Genomic DNA, 23,129 nt, shown 5'->3' with positions numbered 1-23,129 from the left:
AAACTGGACCAAAAATAATTGTTATCTCTCCATTAACTCCCGTTCATATTTTTTTTGAAAGACAGGTCCCTTGTAGCGAAGTAAAGCGGAAGTCACTGGGACACTCTATTGTATAGGGAGGGAAAGTGAAAACCAAGCGCCCAAGTGGTTGCGTTCCTATTGAAGAGCAGCTTCAATGTTAAGTCCCATAGACCTATTTCAAAAAAATATTGTGAAGCCAAATCAGCTTATGTTATCCACCAAAAATATTTTTTCAGTGTCTATACAGTAATAATATTCTAACTGTGAAAATGTCAGACCCTATTTTGCCTTATTTAAGAAAAATCAAATTGCTCCTCTTGTTTCATAAGCGAACTACAAAAAAGAAGTCACATGACTTTACCCTTCAACGTTACTCCGCGGTAGCATGGTTTGTTTATTAGCCTGGTTAGCATTGACACTTAACACTTACAGCTAGCTCTTCATGTGAGTAGAAGCACAACACCAGTTATCCTGACATAAAGGTTATCACCACGCGGTTTACATCACGTTCCGTTATTACAAAAATATGTTAAGCCAGTTAAGCAAATTGCGTATTGATCAGTTAGAGATTAAGCGCCCAAACATGTGACATCACATGCAGCTGTAGTTCCTCATCACCGTGTTACGACAAAAACTCAAAACAATTCAACTGATCCTAAAAATAAGGTATGGCCACTTGAAGCAATAGAGGTGACCCCAGTGCCTAACATATGAAAGGCATTACATTAAGATCCCACTGTGCACCGAGATATATTTTTTCTAAAAAAAAATCCCATCCACTCCGATAAACTCTAGGAATGCAACCACTAGATGGCGATGAGATTATTTTCCCTCCCTATGGTGCCCGCTACCAGTTCAGGGACAAAGAAATCCCCTGGCCGCCCCACCTCCTTCCCCTTCTCATCTTGTGTATACATGGATTTCTATGGAATGTCACGAAAACATGCGTGCGCAACCAAGAGGCAGAAAGCACCATATACAGCATAGAGCAATGCAAAAGAGCAAAAGAATAAAATGAGTTTTTGTGCTGAAAACTGCACCAATTCGAAATCACGATGGTTAGAGAATGTTAAATATGTTCAATATCCCTAACGGAATGCATGTCTTTGCCAAAAATGACAAAATATGATGTTATATTAATAATCCAAATGAACGTCAAACTTTGAAATATAGTCTGAAATGAGATGTTATTATCATTGAGACAACAGGGGTATACAAAAAATCCGATTGTAGCTACAGCAGCCGACTATTTAGGTTAAGTTTATAACGTTGTGGGCTGCCACCAGCGACTTCTGCCTCAAGGCTGTACAAGATCTAGTTTTGTTGGTAAACGGGAAACCCGTGTATGCGAGACCTTCTCAGCAATAAACACAGGCGCCAGCAAAGTAGGCTATAGGGTGTCTGTCCACTACTCACACAGTGACATATGATTGACTTGATGAGCGATAGAAAACTGATTAGCACAAATGAAAGCTAACAAAAATAAATTTTTTGTTGTTTTTTTGCGAGCGCACATGCCACACTCAGCAGGTGCCCAGCCTACTGCCCATATGAAAAACCGCCCCTGATTTAGGATGTTGTAAAATATCGAAGTTGTAGGACGTTTACATAGGTTAAACTACGTATGTTTAGCTTAAACTTTAGCCTATGTATATTTTGCTGTTTTGTTGTACATTGTCGTCAACCTTTTTCCCCAATTGGAATCACTATTTCTGTAATAGGCTACTCTTATGGAGAAACACTAAGGATAAGAAAATAAATCATGAAATTGAATAACATGAATTTGAACTTTTAATTAAAAAGAAATATATGAACCATGTCAAACTTATTACAGCTCATCCTGAGCATCAACAGTTTCTTGACAGCCGCAGTAACGATAGGCTACTGTCCGTCGGGAGCCCTGAATCGGCTGATACTCCGAACACAGACGGGCAAAACAAGACGATTGTCTTTCCCTTGTCTCTCGCCTTTGGGATCCTCCTATGTATCCAGGACCCCATGTCTATGTAAGGCGCAAAGTTATGGTGCTCTACATACTGTCGTTTCCTCAGCCGATTTCATGAGAGCACTGTAGTCTGCAGCAGTCTGCCCCAGCTCGAGTCAGCCTGGGCTCTTCCTACTAACTGACAGGCAGGTCTTGCTGCAGGCCTCCTGTTCCTCAATCATCCTCAACTGTTTCTCACTGTATTGCGCCTCGTACAGGTTCACGAGCATCAGATTCGCACACCAGATCTTCAAAATCCCCTTTTGTCATATCAGTTTTAAAACTACCATCTGCCATCGTCATTACTTATCAGCTTTCTCCACAGAGCAAGAGCCTAGCCTGTTAGCTTAGCTTAAAAGAAAGATGGCGGATATTGCTTTTAGTTTCTGCAAGTGAATAGCCTAGAAATCTAGACGCGCCCCTAGGCAAGTCTAGCAACTCTCCGTTGGCTTGTGAGCTCCAGAAATCGAAACTTAATCAGGCCAATGAAATCGTGTATAGAGTTGTTTGGTGGGCTTAACATAATGATTGATGGCAGAGTTGCAACGGTTTGGCTTGAATTCCCTGCTACTTGAAAACAAATAAGATGGATGTTGCTGTTGGCGAACAGTGTGACACGAGTTAAGCTTTTATTAAGTTGGCAAGCGTTTGAACTAGCCAACTAGCTCCGCTGGTAGTGAGCGCATGGGACTCATAAGCTGCTGCGGCCCTATTGCGTGCAGAGGGAATTTGAAAAGACAACTGATTATCCCGCCCCTCGGACTGAGCACTGCGAACGGTGAGTGCCCAGACCCTACATTTTAATGTGGGTCTGGCTCGTCAGGCTAGCAAGTGAAGTTCCACCCACTGATCTGTAACAGGACTGTAGCGTTAGTGGGTCCCACCCTCTGGAAGAAAGAGGAACAAGTGTTTGTAGTCTCAACCCCTCTACAAATATATGGGACTTCCTGCTTAGAATGACGCAAAATTACGATTTTTACATCATTCTAAGCAGGAACTGCAACACTGAAATCCGTATTAACCCCCGTCTCAGGGGAAAATGAGGGAATCACAGGGGAAAATGAGCATCACACGATCATTCAACAATATGACTGGGTTTCTAACGATACAAAGCATAATGCAAATGGGTGAAGTGTCCCTTTAATTAACCCTTTTGTGCCCGTGCCAAACATTCCATATTTTTTTTTTATGACATGTTCAGCAAGTTGTGGGTTATTTAACAGAAAAAACTGAATTGGAATATCCTTGACCTTTCAAAAGTTATGATACATTGAATGATCAGTGTAAAAAAATGCAGGAAACGGGATTCAGAATGTTGACAGAATTCACATTCTCTTTCTCACCAACAACATAAAAGTATGCATAAAAAAGTAATAATGAAGTCAGACACAATGGTTTAGATTATTTGGTCTATAAGAAAAAAAATATTTGTATATATAAGCAAATGCTACAGTCAATAAGAATGACATTAAAAAAAAAACTTACATTACCAGTAATACAGGAAGTAAATATACTGTATATTTATTTAAGACCATTTCTGAATAGAGATATAAAATACATTTGATTCAACGGATACAACTTCCTCATATAAATCAGTATAATATGAAAACTACATACATAACATCTCATAACAACATACAACCTCACACATATACACACAAACTCACACACACACACACACACACACACACACACACACACACACACACACAGGGTAGGGAAAGGTTGAACAAAGAAGAGCTATGACTCATTACGAAACGCATCCCCTTCTGCAGAATACCAAATCTGAGAGCAATTTTGTTTACCAATAAAACATGTACTCTGTACTCTGTTGGTCTGCTTAGTTTTACAGTGAATCCTAAGTAAAGGTTTTTGAAAAGAACTTCAGCTTCAGACTTTCTCTTGGGAAACTGTTAGGCCTAGTCATCTTCTCTAATGTAGCTGGCTAGACCATGTCATTGCCACACACACAAGTGGGGGCAAAATTGGAAATGTGTCATAGTGACAATGCATTGGTTGATTTGGTTAAAAAGTCACAGGTTAGGTTATTGGTTATTATTGTATTGATGCTATTCATAAATAATGAGCTGTAAAGTAACTCAGACTTTTACAATTTTTTTTAAAGGATATCGACTAATTATCGTTATCGTCAAAATCACAAAAAATATTGAGATTATTTTTTGTCCATATCGCCCACCCCTAAACGGTAGGCGACTTTGTTTTATTGGTAAACAAAATTGCTCTCAGATTTGGTATTCTGCAGAAGGGGATGCGTTTCGTAATGAGTCATAGCTCTTCTTTGTTCAACCTTTCCCTACCCTGTGTGTGTGTGTGTGTGTGTGTGTGTGTGTGTGAGTTTGTGTGTATATGTGTGAGGTTGTATGTTGTTATGAGATGTTATGTATGTAGTTTTCATATTATACTGATTTATATGAGGAAGTTGTATCCGTTGAATCAAATGTATTTTATATCTCTATTCAGAAATGGTCTTAAATAAATATACAGTATATTTACTTCCTGTATTACTGGTAATGTAAGTTTTTTTTTAATGTCATTCTTATTGACTGTAGCATTTGCTTATATATACAAATATTTTTTTTCTTATAGACCAAATAATCTAAACCATTGTGTCTGACTTCATTATTACTTTTTTTATGCATACTTTTATGTTGTTGGTGAGAAAGAGAATGTGAATTCTGTCAACATTCTGAATCCCGTTTCCTGCATTTTTTTTACACTGATCATTCAATGTATCATAACTTTTGAAAGGTCAAGGATATTCCAATTCAGTTTTTTCTGTTAAATAACCCACAACTTGCTGAACATGTCATAAAAAAAAAATATGGAATGTTTGGCACGGGCACAAAAGGGTTAATTAAAGGGACACTTCACCCATTTGCATTATGCTTTGTATCGTTAGAAACCCAGTCATATTGTTGAATGATCGTGTGATGCTCATTTTCCCCTGTGATTCCCTCATTTTCCCCTGAGACGGGGGTTAATACGGATTTCAGTGTTGCAGTTCCTGCTTAGAATGATGTAAAAATCGTAATTTTGCGTCATTCTAAGCAGGAAGTCCCATATATTTGTAGAGGGGTTGAGACTACAAACACTTGTTCCTCTTTCTTCCAGAGGGTGGGACCCACTAACGCTACAGTCCTGTTACAGATCAGTGGGTGGAACTTCACTTGCTAGTTTGACGAGCCAGACCCACATTAAAATGTAGGGTCTGGGCACTCACCGTTCGCAGTGCTCAGTCCGAGGGGCGGGATAATCAGTTGTCTTTCAAATTCCCTCTGCACGCAATAGGACGGCAGCAGCGCTATGAGTCCCATGCGTTCACTACCAGCGGAGCTAGTTGGCTAGTTCAAACGTTTGCCAACTTAATAAAAGCTTAACTCGTGTCACACTGTTCGCCAACAGCAACATCCATCTTATTTGTTTTCAAGTAGCAGGGAATTCAAGCCAAACCCGTTGCAACTCTGCCATCAATCATTATGTTAAGCCCACCAAACAACTCTATACACGATTTCATTGGCCTGATTAAGTTTCGATTTCTGGAGCTCACAAGCCAACGGAGAGTTGCTAGACTTGCCTAGGGGCGCGTCTAGATTTCTAGGCTATTCACTTGCAGAAACTAAAAGCAATCTAGTTTAGTTTTATTATTTAAGTTTTTTATAACAAAGCCAATTATTCTGCTCTGTGGCTCCTGCGTTACAGGAATATGTACTTGATGGAAAGACGACTAGTAGTTTGGAAAGACGACTAGTAGTTTGAGCAGCTGAAGGTGAGGCTGAAATTTCGACAGAAATGCCTGCAGGCTGTCGTGATAGATTTTCTCGAAAGTTTATCTGGCTGTAGCTACCAAACCTAGGTTCAACACCTGATTCTTCTGCATTGTGCTGTCAAACTTGAAATAATAAGAAACTACTGACAACGGCAATGACCACAAAGTGGAGAAAAAGTGTTTTCCGTCACATCTGTGTTTATTGGAGTACACAATGTGTCACAATTTGGTCAACACCCCCCAACATATTTGTTCTAATCACTTACCACAATAGGCTGACTTAACAGGTTTTTTTTGTCCCAAACTGAATTGTTCTTCACTAGTCTACATAAGGGATCGACCGATATATCGGCCTTTTGTTACTTGTTTAGAGCCGTTTGCTAACGATATCATTATCAATCCAGTTTAATGGTGGTTCGTCAGCTACCAAACAGAAGTTTGTGTGTGCGTCTGGTCTGTCTCACTCAGTGGGACACACGCATCACAGCGATACGAGAGTGCTGCGCTACCTGAATGAGAGATTTTAAAACTTTGAGAGATACGTTTTTATACTTTTTGACGTTGATGCCGTTTAGAACAGAAACATCTGACACCACGTTATTTCCACGTTATTTTCCTCTGCTGATTTATGTTCTGTGGTTGACAAATCTGGCAGCTTTTTTTTAGAAAAATAGACATAGAAAAATTGAAACCATGCAGTCTAAAATGACAAATCAAGCACTTTATTTCAATAGCTACTTTTCATGCTTATTGTTTTCTTAAATGATTTAAATGTGTTGACAAAGGACATTTTGTGATGACTTGAATTATGTCTTATAATATGTCAGCAAGCAATGAATCATCAAGGCTGTGTTGTAAGATGTTGATGAAAGCATTTTGCACAGTTAACCATATCCAGTGCACCCATCCATAAGTTCAATAAATGTTCCTTTTTTAAATTGAGACTTATAACATTTGTTATCATCATTTGTGTAATTATGTGTCATTTGTATGATGTAAATTGAGGGAGCAATATAAAAGCAGTATCGGCTCCAAATATCGGCTCAAGAAAATCGGCAGCCTGTATCGGTCATCGGCTAAGGCTGATGGGAAAAAAATCAGTATCGGTACTAAAAAATCCATATCGGTCGATCCCTAGTCTACATGCATCAGTTGAATCATTCGCACCGGTTACCGCACGTGTCCAATATAGTCCAAGTGCCCTTCCACTGTACTGCCAAGACTTTGCCCTCTATTCTACGCCACCTCATGGCCCCATGACATTATTTTTGAGGTGGTCTATCAAATAACGCAGTTTCCTAAGACGATCTTGATTGTTTTCTGTAGCTGGATCTACTACATGCAGAACAGCAAACAAAGCCTTAAAACGATAACGCGACATAAACAATGTGGCCCATGATCACTGCAGAGACTTGGTTCCCCAGTAGCAATGGATATTATGGAAGGAAGTGAACCCAATGTTGATCAATCCCAGAAAGCAGTGAAACTATTCTGGGGTCTCTTCGTTCCATGCCCATGCACTGTTTGCATATGACGGCCTACTAAGCAAAGTAAAACAACATAAAAAGTCTATTTCATACAGTGTTTTAGTGGCAGTCTGCACCTCCCTACGTACGCCACCTAAATCTATACCTTCTTCCTCTATCCAGTCATGGTCTTCAGCATTGTGAGCGCAAGCTCATCAGCAGTCTCCCTTCTTTACCTCTTCCTCTTCAGCCTTGCAAGAAGGTCTGCATAGGTATTGTCATTCTCCATCTGAAACAGCAAAATCATACAAATGTAATACCTTTACAAAAAATAAAATCACAAAACTACAGATGCGTGCGTGTATGCACATACACACACACACACACACACACACACAAGTAGCAGCCTAAACTAATGAAGCATTCAACTCAAAATATATTATGTAAGTATGAAAAGTAATTTTACTACACACGGGTTTAGCTACCCTAAATCTGATTGCCTGGCTGGCATCAAGATAAATACAGATTACATTTCACCTAGTAATTAACTGCTGCAATGCAATGACATTTCTGACAGAATATGTGATTTCACATCATGTTTTCTATAACTACATATTGAGAGGAGTGGAATAGCTATCGTCTATTTCAAGTGATGCCATCTTAGAAAATGTTCAGACAAGCACGTCTGATGTGTGTCATTTACACAGGTTAGCAAGCTAAAATAGTTCACTACAACCTGAGGAAGTTCATTTAATTACATTTCTGACAGAATCTGTGATTTCACATCATGTTTTCTATAACTGCATATTGAGAGCAGAGCTAGTGAGCGGAGTGGAACGCGAGCGAGCGAGGAGCTGAGTAGATGGAATTTTGTTGGAGCGCGGATCGCTTTTTAAATTAGAGGCCGGAGTGGCCGTCTGTTCTGCTCCAATTTCGCTCTAATACCGCTCACACCACGAGTCAGAGGCATGCCCAAATCCACCCGGAATTCATGTCTTCCTAATAAAACCAAGACTGTTAAATTTCAGAGATATTGCCCATAGTAAGTTCGTTGATGGGGATGGAGTTATGGATGGAGTTATGGATTTAGATGGAGCTAAATATTTTAGAAAGGAAACTGATATGTCATACAAGTGTACTATTCCTACAAATCAACTAGATACTAACAATGTAGAGCTAGAACAACCATGTGGTGACACATGGCAAAGAAAAACGTGAGCAATTTGAATATGCTTCATATCAAGTAGAAGGCTAAAGTAAAACTTGGATGCTAAGCCTGTCGTCTTTAGGCAATTAATCCCACTGATCCCTTTAGTTTTAGGCTTATGTGTATTGATGTTACCAAGCTTGTTCGTTGTTGCATCAGTGTTGCACTTCTTTTATCATCTTTTAAAATAAATGTTCGATGAGTGAAATATATTGCCGTTGCTTTTAGTTCTTTGGGATTGAAGTTTTCTGATTAAAGTGACAATTTGGCTTGTAGATTATTTCTCCCTCTTTTAAATTGGAGCGAGCGTGGAACGATTTTACTGGAGCGGGAGGATTTTTAAGTGGAGCGGGGAGCGAAATTGAGCGGAGCGACCTGACATGAATTTAAGCGGAGGAGCGGCCGAGTAAACAGCCACCTGAGCGAGGAGCAGGATATTCGCACCACTCATCTCCGCCCACTAGCCCTGATTGAGAGGAGTAAAAATATTGACTTTTCTTCATGTCAGAGAACGTAACTTAGAAATGCGGCGCCCATGGATTTATTTAGCTTTGGTATCCTATACATGATACCGTTATAATGCTTACCTAACAAGCACATTGGTACTAGAAAACAAACTTACTTACAGGTTATATACAAACAGGTTTTTAAATGAATTTTCCAATAAAAATAACTGACATCAAAAGTAAACGAGTATATTGCAAGTAATTCAGAGTAATGCAGCTAGCTGGTACATGACTATGCACTAGCCTCAGCTATGCCGTAATGTTGATGCTGATAGATAAAGCATATTAACTGTCAAATAACATGATTTTAGGACTACAAATTAAGATAAACCATAATAAGAACCGATGTAAATCAAATATTACCTCAGTTTATCCAGCTGTGTGGTTTCCAGTCGAGGTAAACTCCAACGAAGTGCAGGTGGCGTCTGGCTGTCCACGTCAAATGTACCGACTGAAGTGACACACTATTTTTTCATGACTCATCTTCAAGTATCCAAAACATTTTGCGCCATAAACTCCTTAACCAATCATATCAAATCAAAGCTTATGTAGTCAGCATTATGGGGAAGATTTCAGAAATAAAATCAGTCATTGGACAGCTGAGATATTAGATGATTGGTCATCGTTAAAATGTTAACAAAATTAAGATGGTTGAGCATGTAAGGGTTAAATTCAGATTTAAAAATGGATTTGCTTAATGTACTTTTCATGTACAGTATATATTACATTCCTATTTGGGGTTACGGATGTCACCCCATTCATATGAAAAGAAGCTTGATCTTAATAAAAAAGTGCCAGTGAGTTTGGAGTGAGAATTATAGAAAGTCAACGTAGAGGGTAGGGATGTAACGATTACCGGTATAATGGTAAACCGCAATAAAAATGTTGACGATAACAATTACCGTTTTCATTTCAAATATCATGATTATCACGGTTGATTACCACGGTGTGGAAACCGTGTGTGTGGAAATCCTTCCCAGCTTCATCCGAGCCTGCTTCTGACATACAGTAGGCCTGGTACAATGAAACAAAACTGGTACCCTACTGATTCTGTTATCTACTTGATGGATTTAACTGTGATTCGGATTTGGCTACACCTGCTTTTAAAAGGCGGAACATTTTCACTGCAAAATGTGCACTGTATCATGTAGCCACTCTGGAATGGATTTAATGTGGACACGCACATAAAAACACGCAGTCACGTTATCAGGAGAATACCATAGCCTAAAGTTTTATTTTGAACACTTACTTTTGTCTCACTCAATGGATCTATATAACAGAAATAGCAAACTCCAAGTCATATATTCTGTAATTTAGTAAATGCGGTCACACTTTTTGAAACTATTTCAGCTTGTGTAGGCCTGTTAGTGCTTTTTGAACATATTAGGCACACCTTTAAAAATCTGTGATAATACCGAAAACCATGACAATTTTGGTCACTATAACCGTGAGGTTAAATTTTCATACCGTTACATCCCTAGTAGAGGGATATAAGTCCTGCTAATAAATCAACCAACCAACCAACAGACAGACAAGAGTAAAAACAATCTCCTTGGCAAAGGTAATAAAACAAAGACCTCTTACCACAGCTGGAAGTTAGCTGCCTGTGTGGAATCCTTGAAATCAATGCCAATGGAAACTGCGACTGAAGCATTTGGCTCCAGGTTTTCTAGGTGGGGAAAAGAGAGGATAAATCGGTGTATAATTTAATAGCAACTTATTATACCACTGCTTAGTTGAATTTCTTATTGTGATGCGTTCGTTAGAATGACAATTAACTTTCATTACATTATAGGCTCACAAAATTGACTCTCAACAAGGGAAACCATCAATGTAGAGTACGATAATGACAAGTTAGTGCATCAGTGAGTGCTACTTCCATACAGTCAAGTGTCAGTTCTAGTCAGGTGGTAAGTGCTAGAATTAAGTAGGGCTAGTTGTAGGTAGTGCTACGAGAGGAGAAACTCTGAACAACTGGGTGTTCAGGAGTTTTTTGAAGGTACAGAGGGATGCTTCTGTTCTGGCAGGAATTGGTAGTGCATTTCACCAACGGGGAACAGATGAGAAAAGTTTGGATTGCCCTGAGCTCTGAGGTGGCAGAGCCAGACGTCGTTCGTCGGAGTGCAACAGTCTGGAGGTAGCATATGCCTGTATGAGGGCATTTGAGTAAGTGGGAGCAGAACCGCAGACTACTTTGTAGGCAAACATTAGTGGCTTGAATTTGATGCGGGCAGCCATAGGTAGCCAGTGTAGCTGGATGAGCAGCAGGGTAACATGTGCCCTTTTGGGTTGGTTGAAGACCAGGCACGCCGCCGCATTCTGGATATGGAGGGCGTTACAGTAGTTAAGTCGTGAGAATACTGTACTAGAAGTTGGGTAGTATACAGTATTGAGTCCGGATAGGCCTGATTTTCCTTATGTTGTAGAGTGCAAAACAGCACGACGGGCGACCGAGGTAACATAATCGGAGGTGGTTAGTTGGTTATCGAGCAGGACTCCTACATTTCTTGCAGCCCTTGTAGGTGCAACTGACATGGAGTCAATTTTGATGTTGATGTTGTGATGTAAAATAGGTTTAGCTGGAAGGACCAGCAGTTCAGTTTTTGAGAGGTTTAGCTGGAGGTGGTATGCCTTCATCCATGTAGATATGTCTGAGAGGCAATCAGAGATCCGTGCAGAGACCAAGGGGTCATCAGGTGGAAATGACAGATAGAGCTGTGTGTCGTCCGCATAATAGTAGTATGAGAAGCCGTGCGAACGGATAATCAGCTTCAGAGAGGTAGTGTAGATATTTGCACATCTATGAAGTAGTTCCAGTTGTTTTGGCGCATTATGCCTGTATCAGAGGTTACATTAGACTTTTTTTGACCAGAAAAAAATGTTCATTAATATTCCAGAATACTGGATATACAGAAAACCGGACATATGTTTTAAATCACCATATAATTGGTTTCTTGGGTTTTTAAGGACCCAACGTTGTCTTCAAGGCAGCGTTGCCTGGAAGGTGCTAGGGTTAGGCATGGGTTAAGGCAGTTGTCTACACATATCTTCCCCCATTCACTTGAATAAAGAAAATAGTTGCCCAGAAACTACCCAAAGCGTGTTGCCAAGATGGCTGCCGAGTGGGGGGACTTGCCTGTAAGGACTTTGGTTAATAAACTGCATTGTTGAAGTATATAGCAGAGTCAGCACCAGCAGTTTGTTTTTGATTAGCTTTGCATTGTAATTTGTTTGCATTTTATTTGAACAATTAAAACATCATTATTAAAACATCAAAATTCCAGAACTTTGTGTGATGGCACCTCATTAAATTCTTTTCCATAAAACCGCTGTCTTATGGTAACCTGACCCCGCCAGATGGATTGCTTCGCATTTGCTCGGCATATCCATCTGGGAACTTTCCGTTGGAGAACTCTTGGGAAGGGGCAAAAATACTTGTTAGCTGATTGTTTTATGTTTTATTATCCATTCTTAGCTAGGTGAGTTTTTTTTATTGGTTAACCATGCTCCCATGGTCTGTACAGTATAGATTAGACAATGGTTTGGTTTTTTGAAAAAAAAAAAAAAAAAAAAACGTTTATAGTATCCAAAGCTTTGAAACATCTATTTCTTTTTTTGTAATTTACTGTTTAAGATTTTTCACTTTACAACACAACTCTGCCTCATGGGACAGAACAACAAGCCAAAAACAAAACACAACCAAAATAAGACAAAAAAAAAAAAAAAAAAAACCAGATGCAACAATGAACCAGGGGAGCTTCCATTTATACATCTCTTAACTTATAAGGACTCATCATATCCAGTTCCAGTAGTTATCAAAACCGCACCAGGAGGAGCAGAAACCTGCAGTACTTTAATTACACAAAGTCATGTCTTATTGCTGACCAGAGCTGGTGAGCAGAGCCGAGTGGTGCGAATATCCCGCTCCTCACCAAGATGGCGGCGCGTACACACGCAGCGACCTCTCTCTGTCCCAACCGTACGGTGTTTTGTTTGTTTAAAAAGTGTTTGTCCGAAAGTTTTACGTGTTCGTCTCGTCTTACTAGTTTTTAATTGACATCTGCAAAAGCAAGTTTTGCAGCGTTCTGGACTTTGCAACAGAGACGCTAAAAGAACTCTGACTACTCCGGCCTGCAACAACACCGGACTCGCCTGCTACTCCTCCCCCGGAAAGAAAGCGTCGGAAGCGGTGTGCGAGGAAGCAGAAGAGGGGCAAGCGTGGAGGTGTCCGGGCCAGGCTAGCGGCCAGCCCAACTCGCCCAGCCATACCATCCATTCTCCTGGCAAATGTACGATCACTGGACAACAAAATGGATCACATAACGACTGCTGAGATCAACGAAACCGGACAGTAAGTAACTGCTGTGTGCTCGTCCCTCACTGAGACTTGGTTAAATGACAACATTCGGACTCTGCTGTACAACTGGAGCAGCTAGCATGCTATCGAGCAGACAGGACCATTGTAAAGGGAGGTAAATCACGAGGAGGAGGAATCTGTGTTTACATCCGTGGCCGAATGGTGCGGGACACTGTAGTAGTATGCAAACACTGCTCACCACTGGCAGAGTTTATGATCATAAAGTGCCGTCCTTTTTACCTGCCAAGGGAAATTACTGCGATTCTGCTAGTCGCAGTATACATCCCGCCTACCAACAACAACAACAGCGATAAGAACGCGGCTCTTAGTGAACTGTACCAGGCTGTCAGTGAACAACAGACGGCACACCCAGACGGTTTCACCATCTTCACTGGAGATTTTAACCATGCTGATCTTAAAACTGTACTTCCAAAGCTACACCAGCATGTTGATTTTCCAACAAGAGGAGATAACATCCTGGACCTGGTCTACACTACACACAAAGGAGCATACAAAGCCACCCCCCTCCCCCACATTGGACTTTCAGACCATATTACTGTTATGCTAATGCCCGCATACAGACAAAGGGTAAAGTTTAACAAACCGGTTAAGTAAGCAGGTAAAAGTGTGGCCTGAGGGAGCCTCCGAGACTGCTTTGACACAACAGACTGGAAAAAAGCAGGCAGCCACTTACAACAACCGGACAGACATAGAGGAGTATACAGACACTGTAACCTCTTACATCACCAAGTGCATCGATGATGTGACCCACACAAAAGACATCATCACTCGGGCTAACTGGAAGCCATGGCTGACAGGGGATGTCCTCAGGCTGCTGAGGGCCAGAGACAAAGCCTACAGAGCTGGGGATGAAGCTGGCATGAGAACAGCGAGAGCCAACCTGTCCCGTGGCAACAAAAAAAAAAAAAAAGGAATACACTCACAAGATAACCACCCACTTCAAAGACAGCAGGAACGCACAAAGCCTATGGCAGGGCATTCAGGCCCTCACGGACTACAAGCCCAGCCACAGAGCTGTGAGAGCAACATCCCTCTGCTCAACAACCTGAACCGCTTCTTTGCTCGCTTTGAAGCACAAAACAGCACCTGCCCACAGAAGACCCATCCCCTCTACATGAGCAGCCCCTGTGCCTCTCTGCCGACAGCGTGAAGAGGACACTTGCTGCTATCAACACCCGTAAGGCAACAGGTCCAGACAACATCCCAGGTCGTGGCGCTGAAGGACTGCTTGGGGAGCTTAAGGATGTCTTCACAGACATCTTTAACACTTCCCTGAAGCAAACCATCGTCCCCATCATGTTTCAAAGCTGCCACCATCATACCTGTGCCGAAGAAAACTGCTCCATCCTGCTTCAATGACTACCGCCCTGTGGCACTGACACCCATCATCATGAAGTGCTTTGAGCGGCTTGTCATGTCACATATCAAATCCATTCTACCCCCCACCCTGGACCCCTTCCAGTTTGCATACCGAGCCAAGCGGTCTACAGAGGATGCAATCTGCTCTGCCCTCCACCCAGCCCTCACCCACCTGGAAAAAAAAGAGACTCATATGTGAGATTGCTGTTTATAGACTTCAGTTCTGCATTCAACACCATAATACCACAACAACTCATCTGCAAACTTGACAAACTGGGACTCAGTACCTACCTCTGCAACTGGCTACTGGACTTCCTCTGTCAGAGGCCCCAAGTAGTACGTGTTGGCAACAATACCTCAAGCAGCATCACACTGAGCACAGGGGCCCCCCAAGGCTGCGTGCTCAATCCGCTGCTCTTCACCCTGCTGACGCATGACTGCACTGCAACCTACAGCAACAATCACATAGTGAAATTTGCTGACGACACAACTCTGGTGGGTCTCATCACCAAGGGCGGCGAGACTCAATACAGGTTGGAGGTCGACCATCTGACCGCGTGGTGCAGGGACAACAACCTCCTGCTGAGCGCCAGCAAGACCAAAGAGATTGTTGTTGACTTCGGAGAGGTCACACCCAACACCTGCCACTGACCATCAACGGTGCTGTGGTGGAGAGAGCGAGCAGCACCAAATTCCTGGGGGTGCACATCAGTGAAGACCTCTCCTGGACCACCAACACTGCATCACTGGTGAAGAGAGCTCAGCCGCCTGTACTTCCTAAGGAAACTCAGGCGAGCAAGTGCTCCACCAGCCATCATGACCACATTCTACCGAGGCACCATTGAGACCATCCTCTCCAGCTGTATGGCTGTGTGGGGCTTAAAGCTGCACTGAATACAACAGGAAAGCCCCTGCAGCATAGTGAACACAGCTGGAAGGATTATTGGTGCTTCACTCCCCTCCCTGAAGGACATTTACACCACCCACCTCACCATAGAAGCTGACCAAAATTGTGAGTGATGCAAGTCACCCCGCTCACAATCTGTTTGATCTACTGCCCCTCTGGGAAGAGGTACAGAAGCCTGCGCTCCCGACTACCAGACTCACCAACAGCTTCATACACCAAGCTGTAAGGATGCTGAACTCTCTCTCCCTCCTCCCCCCCCTCCACCCTCAGCTACATAACATCCTGGACATTGGACCCACAATGGTCGCCTGCACTACTCCACTTGCACACTTGTACACACTTTACAACTTGTTGTTGTTGTCCTGAAAACACAACACTTCTGCTGCTCTTACATAACTTGCACCACTATGCCACTTTCTTTCTTACTTAGGTCAAACAGAACTACCCAGGCCTTTTATTGGCCTGACTTTGCACTAGTATTTTATTGACTGTCTATGCACAATTTCAACCAAATTTTGCTGCTCTTATTTTTTTCATTATTATATGTGCCCTCTTATTTACTTGTTTACTTACTTTTTTGTTTACTTGAATGTTATGTTTGTCTGTGGACTTAAATTGGTAAAATATGTCTTGTCTTCACCGTGGGATAGTGAGAAACGTAATTTCGATCTCTTTGTATGTCTGGAACATGTGAAGAAATTGACAATAAAGCTGACTTTGACTTTGACTTTACTCAGGTGGCTGTCAATACACATAAGCCTAAAACTAAAGGGATACGTGGGATTAATTGCCTAAATAATACAGGTTTAGCATCCGAGTTTTACTTCAGCCTTACTCAAAGCATACAGTGGGCATCGCTTTCAAATGACCACTTCAGTCGCGCATTAGGAGGCGTGAAGCTGCGTGAAGCTTTAGTACCACTTTCAGCCACTGTGCGTCGCTCTGCCACTGTACATCGCTCTGCCTGCCGCCCCTTCTGAAAAATAAGGAGGCTACCATTAAGCATAATTGTTGCCGAGAGTAATCCCAGCCTACGAACTCATTATCAAAATAAATCATGCATAATTAAACATTACCTCGATTTAGGCTTGACTACACGGTGGTAACGAAAATCGAAATCGAAATCTGCTGTCTACGTTATTGTCAGTGTTGGGGGTAACGCAACTACGCAAATCAAAACAGTGTCTTGTGTGATAATTGAGCCAGTAGAGAAATAACTGTTCAGAATTAATCTGTAGTCTTGGGTTGGCTTCTGCAGAAAACAATGTTGTTGCCGATTTAATACTATCTGGCGACGTTTTTAACAGGCTACATAATAGAGGCTTAGACAACTATGACCCACGTTTTGGTTTCGTAAATTAATTTGCCCTACTTCTTGAATGCAATGCTTGACATGTCATTTTTATTTTTCTGTACAATAAACAAATACATCTGCTTTATGCCGCAGAATTACATTCATATTTGGCCGACTTCTGCAGACACGCAAAAAAACACTGCCAGGCCATCCTTAAAAATATTTTCCTTTGCCGTAACCCGACCGACCCTGTCAATTTAGAACCGACCCAAATATTTATTTTTTCCCCCTTTTAGTCCGACCGACTTGCCGGTTGTAAACTTGCGTTAAGACTGACCGATTTTTTTTTTACTCTAAACAACCAATACAAATAAAATACTATATTTTTATTTAAGTATTGTGAATATAAATTGCCTACATACAAACATACGGATTGATGTAGTATCTTTGTAACATTATTAAATTAATCTGTTACTATGCCTATGTTTGCAAAAGAGAACATTTTAATTTGATTCACAATAATGTTACATTTAATTTACATGTTGACAATGAGTAGCCTAGTTTTGGTTGTTGTTGGTGGCGCTATTGCATGTTAGTTATGCCTACAATGCAAAATTGCTTCCTCACGATTGGAAGCTCCTGTAGCCACTTAGGATTTCAAAACAGGCGAAATGCCACAAAACCGGTTCGTGAATAGGTCTGTGAGTTAGGAGTCCTCTCGACTTCTTTTAAGCTGTCATAGAGGTGGGAAGGTGTGATTTGTTGGGGGCAGGGCCGGATTAACTGGGCAAAAATGTCTGATGGCCCCCCCTGCCCCCCAGTCAACGTGAATCGGGTGGTCAGTTAATAGGCCTATATCGTGAAGATTTTTCTTGCCATCTAAGGCATGAGCGCATCTGTGAGGCCAACATATAAACTGCTTATAGGCTATGCCGAAATAGTTTTCAACATTTTGAATATTAGTGTCGGGTGAATTAGGAAATGTTCTCAAAGTAGCCTTATGGCTGAAAGCAATATAACCATACAAACGCGCACACTCATTGTTTCAAAAGGAGTAATTTCGGCTTTGTCAGAACTGAAGAGCTGTGGACGACACAGCACGGCATGCCCAATTGAAAATAAATTAACGCAACGCAACACAACACAACACAGACCCCGCTTCTCTCGCGTCAGTCACTGACATGAACTTAACACAGAAGCCGCTTCTCTCACGGCAGTCACTGACAGTAGCCTAGAATAAATGCATGGGGAAAAACACTTCCTAATGACAAAGACATCGTAAAACACTGAAAGTTAATATTTTGTCACTATAACATACATCTGTCCTTTGTCAAATGTGTTATGTTCCAAGTAGCCTAGTGCGTAATTCTGCTTCATAAAGTTGAACAAATACATTTGCTTATTTCACAGAAAAATAAAAAACATCACTAAGTTCGCCTTCAAGCAAGGAAAACGATGATTTAAAGACATCTGTTTCGTTGGAAGGGCAAGGGGTAGCAACAGGGCAACACAGAGACAGGCCCGATGGCAGGGCTGTTATGAGAGTATTAAAATATTGGATATTCTACGGAAAACATTAAAGCGGCAAGACAGCGGGGAAAGTTAAAATCGTGATAAACACGGAAAAAGTTGGCATGCATTGTTTAGGTCCCGTGCACAGGGATTATTTGTCATATTATTAATCACATATGATTATTTGTGAAATTGTGCAAACAGGTGCAACACATTTGAAAAGGAAGGACTGGTAGCATGCAAGCTCACGGGAAAGATTGATTTAAGAACGTTATCACAGTGTGTGGCTGTGGCGCGGGCAGAGGACAGCGACAATTGGCAGGGGAGGGTCATGTCTTTTTTAACAATTCTGTCGGAGGGTCATTGAACAATTTCTAGCAGGCAAGAAAGGGTCATGCAACTTTTGACTGAAGCACTCAAAATTCCTCCGGTGGCCCCTTCAATAAATAACGAACAGTCCCTAGATTGCTGCTGGGCTATATGTCTTGGTTCATGTCTGTTAACAACTCATTGCCGTCAAAGCGATAGCCTATCTACAGCGGTTGCATCCATTACAAACAAACATGCAATGTGAGCGTCTGGGATTGGGGAGAGCACTAAATGCTCTACTGAATAAGCACGAAGTCAAACCTTTAAATGAAAAACACTCTTTAATAATCAAAAAAAAATAAACCGCTAATGAAGTAAACTTGTGACCATCAAAAATCGTTTATCGCCTGTAACTCTGTGATAACAGGACGTAACAGGAAGGCATTTGGCTGAGCAACGGAGGTAAATATGCTGTATATTTTGTCCAAATGATGTCTGTCTATCATCGTTGCACTCGGAGAAAACCAGAATGTTTAATTTGTCCTGCGTTTCTTCTACGGCTGCAAAAGGGATTCACTCGCAGTTAACCAAATATTTCTTTATTAGGGCAGGGCAGGCATATTTCTGGCTATTAAATTATTTCTAAACCAGTCTGCTAAAGTCTGTAGTGAAGTCTGTGTAGGGTTTTCCAGGCTCCATTTCTTTTTACGAGACAACCTGCTCACTTGAGCCATCTACCGGTTGTTTGGGTTGTTGCAGGTCTCACTGGAAAAATACAAATTAAAGTCGCGTGATCCCACGTGATCCCACGTGATCCCACGTGATCCCACGTGATCCCACGTGATCCCACGCGCGGACCGCAAGTGAAGCTGGCCAAGTCGAAGCACTGCCCACTGTAGATAGATAGATAGATATACTTTATTGATCCCTAGGGGAAATTCAAGGTATTCATAGTAGGGTTTGACTAGCCTATATTGGCTACAAGACACAAAGATACCTCTCCTTAGCGGTGTATTTTCTTCACATTCTAACATGTTTATTTTCCCCACTTTAAACTCACATAGCAGCAGAAAAAAAAAACAATGAACAACAAAAGTATAGTAACTTCCAAAAAAAGGGGAACCATATCCCCAGAAAATCCTGCAGTTTCTCTCTTGTTCTCGCCTCGAGATTACCTTTCCCTCTGGTGTTTTCTCGTTGTCATTGGAAAGTGTTCCTTATATTTCTCTCCAAGCTGAATCCGGGACCTTCTCTTTGCTTGGTCACTTCAATTCCTCTCGCACTCAGCTCTGCTATCGCCTCCTGTGCGTCTTTGTACATCTCCGTACCGTTGGCCCAATGAACTCAAATTTTTGTGTATGGAGTTTGAATTTGTAGGGCCATTCCTTCTGGTAGCAAGAGCTTGTCAGTCTGAAGCTGGTCTAGATACTTGGTCATGAGTCTCGTTCGGTGTCTTTGGGCACACCATAGATCCGAATATTACATCGCCGTCACCTTATTCTGCAGTGGTCGTCTCTTGAACAGGAACACTAGGGACTGTTTAGTAACAACGCTATTTTCCTCCAGTTCAGAGACTCCTGCATTTCAGGTTAAGATCCTGTTTAAATGTTGCTAGCTCTTCCTGTAGGTCTGCTTTCAATTCTCCCTTCAGCTCTGAAATTGCTGACTATATATTTATCTTTTTTAAAGTCCTTGAGGTCTTCTGTAATGGAAGTCATTTGTCAAAGCAGTTGACCCGCAGATTCAGAGGCGGCTTCTTTGTCGGAGACTTTATCATTGTTTTGGGGAGACAATGTTTTTGACATTACTTGTTCCTTAGTTCCCGATTTTGAATTCTCAGTAATTTCCCCCCTTCCATTACTTACGTCTTCTTTAAAATAAATAATTAATTTAGGCAGCGGGGGTACTTTTGAAAAGAGATTGAAACAAAGAGACATTTATTTCTTAAACTAATGTGTGGAATAAGACAGCTTGTTATCAAAGGTAAGTTCCTTTATCACTTTGACAGCTTTTCCATCCATATAAAGCACAGGGTCATGATACACATGGGCACATGTAACATTAAACTCACCAATATTGTTGAAGCCATGAATATTCTGTCCACTTTTCTCTCCAATGTGAATATGCTCCAGTGTTCGCTCACTAGTGTTGGTGAAATTAAGCTGTACTGCCACCATGCCATTTCCATAGATGGAAGGCTGCCGGGAAAAATAGTACTGGGCAGCCAAACCTTTCCCAGTCATTCGATGGAGGAGTTCATGGGACTTCATAGGAACAAAGGCCTGGGAGCTCACCTGTGGAATCACAGACAGGACATAAACTGTGCTGGGCACATCTAATCACAGGGATAAATGGGAAAAATGCAATTTACTTAATATGATCACGAAAATGTAATCGTGGTCATATTAAGTGAAAAAACTGCCCAGCTATTTTTTAGCTAAATTTTGGTGCATCACATCACATTTTCTTTCAGTGAATCTTTTGCTTTACAATTACCTTCCGGCCCTCCTCTTGGCTGCCTTCACTCCTTCGTCTTCATTAACATTAATCTTTTTGGCCTCAATAATCCAGTTACATAGTCTCTGTTTTTGGTTTTTGATTTTGTGAAATACATTTCTAAATAAATGCGACTTATACTGCAGAGCGACTTATAGTCCGGAAAATATGGTAACTCTGCATAGATGGTAGGATGTCCCTGCATGTTAGGTTTGGAAACTGGATGGTAAAATGCCAGAGGAGATTGCATGAGATAATGAGAACAGGCAGGTAGACAAAAAGGTGACCTGGCTCAAATAGTTAAAGGAACACACTGTAGGAACAGATTAAACATCCACCAAATCAACATACAAATGAGCACTCTGACCTGTACAATAGAAGGGGAACTGGACAGAGAGAGCCCATCCAAATCTGACAGCAAGCTTGGAGAGAGCACACAGGACTTTGTGGATATCCGTGGATCAGGGGAGACTATTAAAAAAAAAAAATTACACTTTTAACAAACCTCTCTCCCGGATGTTAACATGTGCTGTTACAGACTATGTGATGACACAATAATTTGGAATGTAGGTGACACAGTTTTAAACTTCATAAATTACATGTCTTACAACTCGAGTCAAATTTCAAAAGTTGTACAGTAGACTAGCCACTGATTCAACTCACAGTCATCCAGATCCAACAGCGTGATCTCATTTTTTGTTTTTTGCACCACCTAAAGACAAAAGGGCACATAGAGTAGAAAATGAATGGCAAATGAGTGAGTTTTTTTTTTTACATAGAGGTAAAACTAAACTAAAAAGTAACAGTATTGACAAAAACACATGGAAGAGGGTGACTACACAATTATTTTTTCCAAATAATGTTAGCTCTCCTAACCCAAGTGTGGAAGTGAAAATTCCGCTCAATGTTACACCCTTGGGCTTCTAAATCAGAATTGTAAGGAGGTAATTCTGCTTCTCCCTTTAATATACTCATGGCAAGCACCCCACTTCCTACCTTGGGTTTGGCCTTGCTCCACTTTTCCTGGTGCCCTCCAGAATCAGACTCAGAGTGAGATGTGCCGTCATCACTGGAGCTTGAAGAACTGTCTTCTGAGGAGTGTGTTGGGGAGGAAACACCAACCTTGGCACAATCATCTTCTTCATCTGAGTCACTGAGGGAGAGCACATCTACTTTGTTTATCATTGGAGAAAATCTGCATGTGAAGACAACTGTGGGTTTTCTGTGTGCAGAATAAGCTAAGGGGATATGAAGTCAGATGATTCAGATCTCAGAGAGGAAGAGGAAGAAGTCGTCGTCAAAGCCCATCACAGCATGTTATTTTTTTCCTTTCCTGTAATCCCTTTGGCGAGATGATCGCAGGCATGAGGACTTAACTTCTCTGAGCATGTAGCTTCTATTGCAAAATCATGTCAGTTTATGCTTTACAACATTAGGAAGACCAGACCTTATCTGACAAGATTCCACACAACTTCTTGTTCAAACCATGGTCATCTCCAAGTTGGACTATTGTAATTCGATCGATCGATCGATCGATACTTTATTGATCCCCAGGGGAAATTCAAGATTATGGTTTGTATAATATTGTTTTATTTCCATTAGGCTGTTGATTAATTTGACATTAATGTTTATTATTGATATTGTCCTTAATATAGTCTTACCATGTCATTGTTTTTTATATTATTGATTGAGTGGATATTATTGTTTATTATTGCTTTATCCCTCATTTTCATTGCTTATTTTATTAGGCTATTGATTGAATTGACATTGTTGTTTATCATTGCTATTCTCCTTATTATAGTTTGACCAACATTCTAATCTGTTCCTTGTTCAATTTTAAATATTATGTTGTTTTTGTATTTGTGTGTCGCTTTGGACAAAGGCAAAATCCCATAACCATAGG

At 41.2% G+C, this 23,129-nt stretch overlaps 1 protein-coding gene across 2 annotated transcripts in view; it reads right to left on the bottom strand.

Annotated features, from left to right (window-relative positions):
* ap3b1a (adaptor related protein complex 3 subunit beta 1a) overlaps positions 1-23,129 on the bottom strand; it is a gene marked incomplete in the record, with an annotated part of 120,572 nt that overhangs the window by 6,797 nt on the left and 90,646 nt on the right. For both annotated transcript variants that reach the window (XM_048258801.1, XM_048258802.1), the window contains 5 exon segments: positions 10,556-10,640; positions 20,802-21,024; positions 21,594-21,697; positions 21,890-21,938; positions 22,223-22,379. In XM_048258801.1, the coding sequence (XP_048114758.1) occupies positions 10,556-10,640; positions 20,802-21,024; positions 21,594-21,697; positions 21,890-21,938; positions 22,223-22,379 (618 nt within the window).

Source organism: Alosa alosa, chromosome 12 (genome assembly GCF_017589495.1).
Source record: "Alosa alosa isolate M-15738 ecotype Scorff River chromosome 12, AALO_Geno_1.1, whole genome shotgun sequence".
Lineage (NCBI taxonomy): Eukaryota > Metazoa > Chordata > Actinopteri > Clupeiformes > Clupeidae > Alosa > Alosa alosa.
Note: the sequence above shows the minus strand (reverse complement) of the source record. Positions and strands in the feature narration are given on the sequence as shown.